Genomic DNA, 12,154 nt, shown 5'->3' with positions numbered 1-12,154 from the left:
AAGAGAGAAATAAAAAAAGTTTTTAGCTACCACACCTTAATAAGGTAAACCATCAATGTTCACAAAGTTGAATTACATCCTTTTCACATAAAACTACAGCTTTGTATGAATAGATTAGCTGGACTTGATCACAATCAGCAAGGTTCACAAGGTTTGTAACCATCACTTTAATAATTTCTTTCCTTTTCACCATCAGCCAAGACGATGATTTGCCAGCTGAAGTCTTACCAACCTATCTCCAAAAATGACACCCTGAAAAAAGGAATAAAAGCGTAACTCATATACCGTACAAACTATATCAACCAAAGGCGGTATACAAAAGTGCCAGAATTAGTTTGAACTTCCCTTAAAATTGGATGCTGCCAAGCTGCCAAGCTGCCAGGAGAAGATCAAGGATTGACACGAAAGCAAGGCAAGAATAGAAGAACGTGCTCAAGCAAATTTGAAATCAACTCTTCTGGTATGACAAGAGTCGTAGAGATGCCAACAAGTAGATAAAAACATATGGGCAATAGAGCATATGAAAACAAGTAGATTGTCTTCCCTCCAACCAAGCAGTAAAGAGGAAAATGAAGAATTTTAATGCAGAAAAATATTACCATATTGCCTACACAAGAATAACAATATCAGGTTAAATTTGAATTCAGTAGGATGCTGATGAACTAGCTATATCTATAAGATGAAATCCTTGACACATGTCAAATGTTTAGAAACATACCATCATCAGTGTTGCTAGGTGTATCTTCATTCTCATCTTCCAGAGATAATAATTTCACCTACATGGAAGGAAAAAGAATATACATCAGAACGTCATATTCCAGCTCAGGAAACTTCTAGACCAAAAAAATATTTATTTTTAGAACAAGAATATTTAATCTCTCCACAATAGCACATGCTTCAATCCCTGCAAAATTGACATTCACTTCAGAAATTCATCAATCAAATCAATCCAAGCAAAAAAACAATAGACAACAATGCAAACAATAGAAGTATTGAGACTGGATCATTCGTCTTTAACCTGTAACAAACTCAGAAAATGCAAAACAGATAAATTGCATTATGTTTCCATCAAATAACAACTCAAATCAACCTTTATGTAAGGGACTTAAAATAATATAGGCTGAACGTGATGAAAGTAAAGAAAGAATAAATAATTATACAAATCAGGGAAAGAGAGATTAAGATATACAAGAATTAAAACAAGGGTTACCCAAAAAATAAGTACACAATTAAAGTTGCCAAACCTAAAAAAATCATCAAACAAGTCTTGAAAATAACCAGAGTACCCTGTACTGATTATGGCCCGATTCCTGTTAAAAGAACATAACTCAATGCAAGTCTCAAAAGCAATTAAACATGTGTCGATTAACATCCTGTGTTCAATATTTAGGCTAATAGAAGTTCTAAATTGCATAAAAGAAGAAAACAAGAAATATAGATTGTTCCTACAGACGGGTAGGACACATTAGGTCCACCATTTTACGTACTCACATAAGTTCTACTGTCCAAATTTGTCCGTGAATAGAAAAGGAAAGATTTGAAAGGGAACAAGATTAAGATAAGCAATAGAAGCCTTCATTTATGCTATAAATCTAGCTCATATCCATGCCATCTCCAACTTGGCTGCAGATTGGACTGACAGCAGAGAAGGATCTCTCGAAAGGAGAAGGATGGTACTGTGCATCCCGTCTGCGCTTAAAACCACAGCTATCAGTAGGTGAATTCTCCGAGTCAAGTTTCCTCCGGACACCTCTCACTGCCTGCTCCTCAGCTGCTGAAAGGGGAAAAATTTGACCACTTGCCCGGCAGAGTGAGCTGTGGTTGTCATACAGAATCCTCTGGTTACAGTTCTTGTCACAGATGTGAGTGAGTCCAGTTAGTTTGCAGCGATACATATTACCACAGACATGTTCATTTTCACACTTCCAGTCGCATTTGTGAACAGGAATTGACCCGTCACGGCCCAGAATAGTTGACAGAAAAATAACCTTAGCAGGCCCTGCTACTCCAGATTTGCCACAGACCTCCATTGCTACTGCAAATTGACAAATTCTAAAAGTCAATTTCCAAGATTTGAGACTCAGAGGCCTTTTGCCTCAACCGCTCTCCAGATCCCAGCAGCACAATATAGAAATTGGTCAAATTTTGACACAAGTCGAACCTCTATGTTTCCATACAGAGATGAGAGTGTTATGTTCTCTGCATATTATATGGGATTTATTCGTAATTACAGCTAACTTTCTGTAAAGCTCTGACAATATCAATCCAACAAGGCTAACATACAGAATTTCAAACAAATGTATGATATCCTGTATACCTACAACCAAAGTTCCTCTTTACAAGGAAAAAGGAAACTGCTTTAAAGCATGGCTACACATCAAGGTCCTGCTTTCAAATTTTCCATACTTTTTCTCCTCAAAGAATCAATTTAGCCAAATGGTACGGTGTTATTTGCTCAAAACAGAACATAGGTTTCTCACCAAGAGCAAATTTTTAGTGTATCAAACATGAGATAAACATAAGAAAAGAAGAAGCCGAAAAAGGTTTACTTCCTCCAACAATCAGTCACCATATCCGGATAAAAACCCATTTTTGCAACAGATCTGGACCCAAACTCATATTTTGAAGAATGGATGTGCGACATAATATTGAAAGGCTGTATACCCACAATAAAATTATGACAAAAAAGAGAAGATTTTTCTACTTTCTTTTAATAAATAACTAAGCAACAAAAATAAGGAAAAAGTCTACGAACAGATGTTAACTAATTCATAACAATATAACCAAATATAAACAAAAATATCTAAAACAAACCCAAAAGGAAAAAAGAAAAAAAAAAAAAATGAAACTTACTTGTGCTTGTGCAGTTATAGAAACAGAACACCCAAAACAAAAACAAAAACAAAAAACTGAGCTTGAGCCTTCCAGAGAACCTCCCTAACGCAAGCGCACCACCAAACTCTTTGAAACTCTCTCTTTCTCTCTCCCTTGAAAGACTCAACCTTTATCTTTCTCTCTCCCTATCCTCAAAGCCTAAAAAAAGCAAACACAAAAAAACGTGGAAGGAGAAGGAGGGTAGTGGGTATTTATAGATAAATAGAGGTTGGGAACTGTGGGAGTTGACGTTGAACTTGTTTTCGGTTTTGGGTTTTTATCATCAGAAAAATTGAATGACAGATTATACATTATTTGCACTGCAATTCTCAACCCAAAACTAGGGCTGGGCAAAACCCGACCCAAACCGACCAACCCGCCCGAACCGAACTATTTGGGTCGGTTTGGGTTGGTTTTTAACTGTTAAACGGGTCGGTTCGGTTACATATGTATTGAACCCGTGGTTTTCGGTTCGGGTTACGGGTGGGTAGAAAATTTACCCAACCCAAACCGAACCGACCCATAATAATCCAAAGGTGAAGGTTTAGTCATGAAATATGCATGAGGTCCAAACTGGCCCAAACCAAAAATACAAAAAATTGGGCTGAAAGTGAAGTTCATCATAAGGCCCAAACCGGCCTAAACCAAAAATAAAAAAATTTGGGCCGAAGCCCATCAGAAAGCCCAACCCAGCCCAACCCGTGAACCCAACCCAAACCGAAAAATATTCATTCGGTTCGGTTCGGTTTGGGTTGAATGTAACGGTCGGTTCGGTTCGGTTTTGTACCCAACCCAAACCGAACCGGTCGGTTCGGTTTAAAAAAGATCACAAAACCGAACCGAACCGAACCGAGCCCACCCCTACCCAAAACCCACAACCCAACGAATTTCCCAAACGAAACGACAAATGGGATGTGAGAAATAGAGGGTGAAATTTCATGAGAAATTGCAGGTGTGAATTAGAAGGAAGGTCCTTTAGTTGTGGGACCCAATGGGCTTTTTTTTCATTTGCTTTTTATTTTTGGTGAATGTGGGACCCAATGGGCTTAAGTCCCTTGACTTTCGGTATTTTGCATTTGTAGCTGCTCCACCAACAAGTCTGGATAATCTCATGTATTATTCTCTCTCTCTCTCTCTCTCTCTCTTCTAGCTTTAATTGCGAATCCTAATATTTCATTATTTTATACTATTAGGTAAAGCCACTGACAATTACCACCAAAAAGAAAAAAATAAAAAAATAAAAAAAATAAAAAGAAGCCACTGACAAAACCTGGTTTTTTTTTTTTAATTTCTCACACGTGTCCCATCGCAACGGTTCTTTCTCTTTGAAATTATTATTCTTTTTAATTTTAACGCATCAAACGCATTTTCTTTCTCTCTCTACTTATCTTTCTTTCTTTCTCCTCATAAAACTTTGTATGTATCTAACCACGTTTTTAGGCCAATTGCCGTTCGACGCGTGTTACAACAACCTTCACATTCGTCTTTGGTCTTTGATTGGCCCAAAACTTTAGCTTTTGGGCTTATACCTCTAACCCAACTTGTCGTTTCTTGGGCTTTGTTCTTTTCTGCATTTCTTGGGCTTCTGACCCAGATCAGCACATTTTTGGGCTTGAAGACATTTTACATGCTGTATTGTGAGTTTGTGACATATTGAATGGGGGCATAGAAGCTTGTTATAAAATGGTGGGTATTTAATCGAGAATTGTAGCTGGAGCTACTCCCTGTCTGTTTATTTATCATAACAAACACATATAAGTTTCTGAAACCTTTTAATTAAAGCCCAACAATTTTATACTAGAATTTTCGTGCTGAAATCTGAAATTTAGTAAAATAAATTAATAAAAAAAATAAAAATAAAACACGAATTGCACATAAACTATGGGTGTCAGAGTGTGTTGCTAACTCACAAAAAACCACCTTGGCCCTTTTTATTCTATTCGGTCTCTATTTTCAATAATGGATCTGGCTCTCTAGTCTAGAGAAGCATAGAAAACAGTTTCACATGTAGTTAGTTTGGACATTGTTAATGAGATCACTACTACTTCAGCAACAAGAACAACGTTAAAGGTGAAGGGTTGAAGTTCGATTAGAAGACTGACGGGTTATCATCTTCATGCTGTCATTGTAATCTCCTCCTACCGTTATCATCTTGCAGGGAATTGGGCAATGACACTTGGGCCTCTAGAAATTCAGCAAAATAGTCGACTCTTTCAACTTGGGAATCCTCTATTCCTTGCTTTAAAGTTGTTTCATTTAATCACAACTGCATTTTTGTTTTGTACACAACTGCATTTTTGTTTTGTTTTTTGGTGTCCCTTTCCCATTCTTGGTTATCTGATTCATTGTTTTAACCAAGATATAAAATCAAAGGAAATCCAAAGTAGAAAAAGAGAAGAAACAGAAAAATAAAAGAACTTTGTCAATAGTCACAAATTTGATCATTTTGAATGTAAACGGGTTTTGTATTAATATGGCTGGAATGAATATGTTTTATTGACGTAATGATATTTATACAAGAGTCAATGACTATGAGATAAGTCATATAGAAATTAAAAACAGATAGATTTACATAAACAAAGAGGTTTAAATATTTAAACAAATATAATAACTTATCTTAACTAAATAGGTTTAAATATTTAAACAAATATAATAACTTATCTTAACTAAATCTGTTATGATATTTTATCATTCTCCCCTTAAGCGAAATGGGGATGCCTTCAGATTGAGTTTGGACCATAGCAGCAGGAATTGTGATGACAGAAGAACTTTGGTTAAGACATCTGCAGTTTGTTCAGAACTAGGCATATAACGAATCTCCAATTTCTTTTGAATTACCTTATCACGAACAAAATGAACATTAATTCTAACTCTAGCCACTCTTTTCCTCCTATAAGTGTTTTAGTGCAGGACAATAACCACCATCCGAAAAAGAAGACCTTTTCATTGTCAAGGTTACAAAATTTGCAGGTATCATAGGAGTAGAACATGGAATTAGAATTAATGATAAAGGTAGGTGTTCGATGTATAACCTTTAACATATTAAACGCATTGGTTAACATAACAACTTTTACAATTTTGCTTAAAATAGAATTTTGATGTGTGTTTTTTTTTTTTTTTTTTTAATGGAAAACGATAATAATTATAATATATAATAACTCTTCCAATTTTGACAAAATAAAATAAAATAATAATAATAATAATCTAAGAAGAAGCGGCTTTGTCCATGTCGTTTGCATTTTCAAAATGTTGATACACAAATCTAACCTAGAGATCTTGATGTAAATTAGAGGAAACTTCTTGAGAGAGTGTTTGCAAGAAGAAAAATAGAAGATGTGAAGAATTTTAGGATATCATGTGGTACAGCCAGATATTTTGATGTTCAAGTTAGTATGATAATTGCCAAGTTGATACCTTATATACGCATATACCTTGATCTGGTTGTGGGATGAGCTTTTATAAAGTGTAATTGAACTAGATTTTCTAACCCTAATGAACTAGACTACAAAGATACTTTTTCATTCAATTAAGGAAAGTATCCTTAATTTAGTATCTTTATTTTCATCTTTATGATTTTTCCTTGATATGCAAGATTTGCCATTATTGAGGTAAGAGGAATTTTTCCTTAATTAAATTACTTAGACGCCCAAGGTAAGGTTGTATCTTACTCCAGAATACTCACGGTATATAACAATCTTTCCTTGGTGTGTATCCTTGATTCTTACAGTATTATGGATCTTTCGGACCAAGCAATGAAGTATTTGGCCTTATCAATTTGTCCTATTATAATAATAGAGATGAATCCTACCTACTTGATTTGAGTCCCCCTTCATGAACGATTATTGTAAGGATAGCTGAATATATATTTACTCATTTTGCACGTGTAGGACAAACTTTGGCGTGTAAAGCCGATTCCACGGTTATGATAGCCGAATATATATTTATTCATCTTGCTCGTGTAGGACAAACTTTAGCTTTTGCAGCTGATTCCACCCCCATGGCTGAGTGAGGCAGAATTTAACCTCATAAGATCGAATCCAACTATGTGACGATGATTCCAACCAAGCAGGGCCAAACCGTAAATGATGGTTCCAACCACATAGGGATGAATAGATCTTAGTAGGCTAAAACACTTTACCTTATTGTTTACATTGACCATGAAGACACTAATCCTTTCAAATATCTAGACATAGGCTAAATAGAACATGGGTTGGAATAGATAGATCGGTTCAAATAAATAGATCGAAATAGTTTAATTGAACAGGATAAAGATTAGAATAGATGAGTTTGAATAGGATAAAGATTGAAATATCTTAATGTTTAAACTTATTCTTATAACTTTTAACAAGGTTAATAGCCTATTCTAATCCAACTGCAAATATCTATCCACAGGCCAACTAGACCTACATGGCCAAAAAGGTAGAATAGTACAAATAAAATTCTCTAGCAAACAACATCATTATTCATTCTATTTTTTTATTGTGAATATTTTATCCCGTAGACAAAAGTGAAGAAAGAGAAGAGAAACCACAAAAAGCAAGAAGAAAAATGTAAATGGCCGCGCTTGTTGTTGACCTCGTTGAAGGGAGAAAGAAAAAAAAATAAAAAAAAATAAAAACAGCTGAAGAATTTAATGGCAGCTCCAACCAGATTCATAACTATAGTGTTAAATTGAGGCAAATGAAAAGAGAAAAAGTGTCATGGGTTATGGGTGAGCTCAGTGGGTGGGTTGGGAATGGAGGTGGGGGTGCGTGATGTTTTAGCAATCAAAGCCTCCTTTTCTCTCCACGTGTGAATTCCATTTGCTCCAAAGTCTTACCCTAATCTCTCTCTCTCTCTCTATCTCTTTCTGTGTATCCAATTAACCAGTGGCAAAAGGTCCCACTTTTTAAGTGTGTAATTTGTATTTGTTTTGCTATAAAAAGGCCTGGCCTTTCATTTCCTCTGTGCCATTCACACAAAATATTTTTACTGAGTCCACCACAAAACACACAAATACCACACCCGTATTACACTTGGATTCTCTCCTCTCTTTTCTCCTTTTCTGTTTTCTCTCTATCATCAAAGAAAGGAGATAAAAAGAGATTTGTTCTTGATAGGATTGAAAGGTTTTTTTTGCATATCATCAATGGAGAAGAGGCTTTTGGATTACGTTTTAGTTCCTTCAGGGCTCTCTGTCATGGTTGCATACCATGTTTGGCTTCTGTATCGAATTGTCAAGCAACCCACCAAGACTGTTGTTGGTGTCAATGCCATCAATCGCCGCTTCTGGGTTAGTGGTATGATGGAGGTAAAACACCCCCTCAATCACCATTCTTTAATCTTTGTTTTCTTTGATACTTTGTTATTTTGTCTGTTTTTGACAAAAATAAAAATCTAAATTGTTGTTGTTGTTGTTGTTATTTTTAATTTTTTTAATTATTATTATTATTTTTTCTCTCCATTTTGCAGGATCCACTAAAGACTGGTGTTCTTGCAGTCCAAACGCTTAGAAACAACATAATGGCATCGACCCTATTGGCATCAACAGCAATCATGCTTAGTTCCCTCATTGCCGTGTTGATGACAAGTGGAAGCAAAGACAGATCGACTTTCTTTGTATTTGGTGACAGAAGCGATTTTAGCTTCTCTATCAAATTCTTCTGCATATTGGTTTGTTTCTTGGTGGCATTCCTTTTGAACGTGCAGTCTATTAGGTACTATAGCCATGCAAGCATCCTCATCAATGTTCCTTTCAAGAAGATGCTTCAGGATCAACATCATCACCATCTCACTGTTGAATATGTTGCAAGGAATGTGAATAGGGGTAGCTACTTCTGGTCTCTTGGATTGCGTGCCTTCTACTTCTCTTTCCCTTTGTTTCTTTGGATCTTTGGGCTTATTCCCATGTTCTTTTCTTGCTTTGTTTTGGTTTTCATGCTTTATTTCCTTGATGCCACCTTTGAATTTGGGTGGGGTATTGGGGTTTCAGATGAGGATCAATACAAAGATGAGGAACTCGGGAAGTGAAAACCAGTAGTATCTGTAACCAATCTAGCTAATAGAATATGGTTTTAGTATTTTAGGCTTATACCAAAGTGTAGCAAATCATAAAATGGATCACAAAAGACGAAGCAGTTCACATTCAATCCAAGTTGAAATGAATTGCTTGTTAGGTGAAATTATGTTGCAGTACCAAACATATTGAATTAAATGTAGTGATCATCTTAGCATGTGTTGTGAATTGTTTAACGCGTGTTTGATGAAAAAAGTCGTGCTCTATCGGCTTTTGTCAATCAGATACGTACATTCTTGCACTAAAAAAGGACATGCGTTGTATATGAGAAAAGACAAGAAATGCAGATTCCTTGTTCATTCGTTTTTTGTGATGCTGACTTCAATTGGAATAGAATATATTATCTGTTGTTGATGGCAAATGTTATATATACAAGGAAAAAGATACCAAAGCACTTGGATATTCCGTAGCAGGTTAAAATATATCTTAGCCATTGAAAATACCAAACACTATACGAAGTTTCCAAGTGATTTCAAATCCAACCATAGTTGTAAAACAAATTTAAAAAAAAAAAAAAAAAGGAAAATTGAAAAATCTTGAAGAACATATTAGTGGTAACTGTTACTCCTAGTCCAACAGGGCTGAAAAAGTAACAACATGGCATATTAATAACGTTAACAAAAGGTTAAACCATTACTTTTTCTGAAAAGTGTGAAAATTTCCTCAGATTCATCCACTTTGTGACAAAGCAAAGTCAATTACAAAAGATGGTGCTTCCTTACGCTGCCTAACTTCGTTTAGCAAACCCCAAGTAATAGTTTTTTTTTTTTTAATTACGTCTCAGACCCATGTTCATGCGCACTTATTATGCATGACTTTGTTTACGAAACTTGCTTGTGAAAAATCCAGGAAGAGAACTTTTAGTTTGATGCATTATTCAATTTGATGATGACCCTCCCCTATTTTCTTTTCTTTTCTTTTATTTTTTTTTTCCGGTTTTTTAGCTTGATTTGATCATGACACTTGAATCAATTAAGATAGTGACTGTTTATGCTTTCCTCGAGTTCCAAAAAGGTGGTGAGGTTTCACATGGTTTAGACTTTAGCATCAATCAGTCCTGTAGTAAATTCAAAGAAAACAAAGATTAAAGAATGGTGATTGAGGGGTGTTTTACCTCCATCATACCACGAACCCACAAGCGGCGATTGATGGCATTGACACCAACAACAGTCTTGGTGGCTTCACAATTCGATACGGAAGCCAAGCATCCCTCAATCGCCATTCTTTAATCTTTATTTTCTTTGATACTCTGTTATTTCTCTGTTTTTGACAAAAAATAAAAATCTAAGTTGTTGTTGTTTATATATATATATACATACATATATTTTTTTTTTAATTCATTTTTTAATTTTTTTCTCTCCATTTTGCAGGATCCACTAAAGACTGGTGTTCTTGCAGTCCAAACGCTTAGAAACAACATAATGGTATCGACCCTATTGGCATCAACAGCAATCATACTTAGTTTCCTCATTGCCGTGTTGATGACAAGTGGAAGCAAAGACAGATCGACTTTCTTTGTATTTGGTGACAGAAGCGATTTTAGCTTCTCTATCAAATTCTTCTGCATATTGGTTTGTTTCTTGGTGGCATTCCTTTTGAACGTGCAGTCTACTAGGTACTATAGCCATGCAAGCATCCTCATCAATGTTCCTTTCAAGGAGATGCTTCAGGATTAACATCATCACCATCTCACTGTTGAATATGATGCAAGGAATGTGAACAGGGGTAGCTACTTCTGGTCTCTTGGCCTGCGTGCCTTCTACTTCTCTTTCCCTTTGTTTCTTTGGATCTTTGGGCCAATTCCCATGTTATTTTCTTGCTTTGTTTTGCTTTTCATGCTTTATTTCCTTGACGCCACTTTTGAATTTGGGTGGGGTATTAGGGTTTGTGATGAGGACCAACACAAAGATAAGGAACTCGGGAAGTGAAAACCAGCAGTGTCTGTAACCAATTCAGCTAATACTGAAGGATATTCAACATTGATTTTGGTTTTTATAATTATATAATTGGACGGCAAGTAAAGCTTTGGAATTGGTGAAAAAAATATCTAAGGTTTGCACCGACTTTGAGGAGAAATCCAGAAGCTTTGAGTGAGTTGTTAAACCGACATGGGCATGCTATAAAAAGGGCAGCTAGACTGCCATGTAATATGAGCTGCCTAAGTGAGCTCCAAAGAGGCTTTCAGTTAGTGTTTTGGTAGAACTTTTGGTGTGAGTATCTAAAAGTGTGCTCCAAGGAGTATCTCGGTTAGTGTGAGTGAGAGCAAGTTTTGATAGAGTTAATTTGTGTGAGTGGTGTCCAAATGTAGTGAGCTAATGTGGGCCCGGTTTAGGATGTCTTAGGTGCCTGTAGCAACATGTGAGTATGCTATTTATATGTAAAGGTCTTCTAAAATTATTAATATGATATAAGTGATTTATATTCCCCCAACAAATACAATATGGTTCTAGTATTTTAGGCTTATAGCAAAGTCTAGCAAATCATAACATGGATCACAGGGGACGAAGCAGTTCACATTCAATCGAAGTCGAAATGAATTGCTTGTTAGGTGAAATTATGTTGCACTACGAAACATCTTGAATTAAATGTAATGATCATCTTAGCATGTGTTGTGAATTGTTTAATGCGTGTTTGATGAAAAAAGTCTTGCTCTATTGGCTTCTGTCAATCAGACACGTACATTCTTGCACTAAAAAAAGGACATGTGTTGTATATGAGAAAAAACAAGAAATGCAGATTCCTTGTTCACTCGTTTTTGTGATGCTGACTTCAATTGGAATAGAATATATTATCTGTTGTTGATGGCAAATGTTATAATATATATATATATATATATATATTCTAGGAGACAAAGAAAAAGATACCAAAGCACTTGGATATTCCATAGCAAGTTAATATACATCTTAGATATTAAAAATACCAAACACTACGAAGTTTCCAAGTGATTTCCAATCCAAACATAGTTGTAAAACAAATTTAAAAAAAAAAAAAAAGAAGGAAAATTGAAAATTCTTGAAGAATATATTAGTGGTAACTATTACTCGTAGTCCAACAGGGCTAAGAAAGTAACAACATGGCACATATATAATGTTAACAAAGGGTTAAATCATTACTTTTTTCTGAAAAGTGTGCAAATTTCCTCAGATTCATCCACTTTGTGACAAAGCAAAGTCAATTACAAAAGATAGTGCTTCCTTACGCTACCAAACTTCGTTTGGCAAAACC

At 35.5% G+C, this 12,154-nt stretch overlaps 2 protein-coding genes and 1 pseudogene across 4 annotated transcripts; 2 read left to right on the top strand and 1 right to left on the bottom strand.

Moving 5' to 3' along the window:
• Window positions 1–10: 10 nt before the first annotated feature.
• Window positions 11–2,994, bottom strand: LOC107414917 (uncharacterized). 3 transcript variants are annotated; one of them, XR_009640323.1, is made up of 5 exons: window positions 2,854–2,994; window positions 1,492–2,035; window positions 1,245–1,310; window positions 719–776; window positions 11–607 (listed from the first exon to the last, which is right to left on the bottom strand). XR_009640323.1 is itself a non-coding variant. In XM_016023126.4 (2 exons), the coding sequence occupies exon 2, from the start codon at window positions 2,028–2,030 to the stop codon at window positions 1,593–1,595; it is 438 nt and encodes a 145-aa protein (XP_015878612.1). In that variant the 5' UTR covers window positions 2,031–2,035; window positions 2,854–2,994; the 3' UTR covers window positions 1,339–1,592. The 3 variants fall into 3 exon arrangements, 1 of the variants encoding a protein (XP_015878612.1); XR_003055228.3 differs by lacking the exon at window positions 1,245–1,310; XM_016023126.4 differs by lacking the exons at window positions 11–607; window positions 719–776; window positions 1,245–1,310 and having other exon boundaries at window positions 1,339–2,035.
• A 4,732-nt stretch (window positions 2,995–7,726) lies between these two features.
• LOC107414953 (uncharacterized) lies at window positions 7,727–9,239 on the top strand. Its single transcript, XM_048470137.2, has 2 exons — window positions 7,727–8,164; window positions 8,326–9,239. Exons 1-2 carry the CDS (start codon window positions 8,003–8,005, stop codon window positions 8,881–8,883), a joined length of 720 nt encoding a protein of 239 aa, XP_048326094.2. The 5' UTR covers window positions 7,727–8,002; the 3' UTR covers window positions 8,884–9,239.
• A 646-nt stretch (window positions 9,240–9,885) lies between these two features.
• Window positions 9,886–11,354, top strand: LOC125421636 (uncharacterized; annotated as a pseudogene).
• Window positions 11,355–12,154: the final 800 nt, after the last annotated feature.

The sequence above is a fragment of the Ziziphus jujuba genome, chromosome 8 (assembly GCF_031755915.1).
Source record: "Ziziphus jujuba cultivar Dongzao chromosome 8, ASM3175591v1".
Classification (NCBI taxonomy): Eukaryota; Viridiplantae; Streptophyta; class Magnoliopsida; order Rosales; family Rhamnaceae; genus Ziziphus; species Ziziphus jujuba.
Note: the sequence above shows the minus strand (reverse complement) of the source record. Positions and strands in the feature narration are given on the sequence as shown.

Coding starts and splice junctions, on each gene's coding strand:
- LOC107414917 (XM_016023126.4), bottom strand. CDS start 2,030: ATGGAGGTCTGTGGCAAATCTGGAGTAGCAGGGCCTGCTAAGGTTATT.
- LOC107414953 (XM_048470137.2), top strand. CDS start 8,003: ATGGAGAAGAGGCTTTTGGATTACGTTTTAGTTCCTTCAGGGCTCTCT. Junction 8,165..8,325: donor GGGTTAGTGGTATGATGGAG/GTAAAACACCCC, acceptor TCCATTTTGCAG/GATCCACTAAAGACTGGTGT.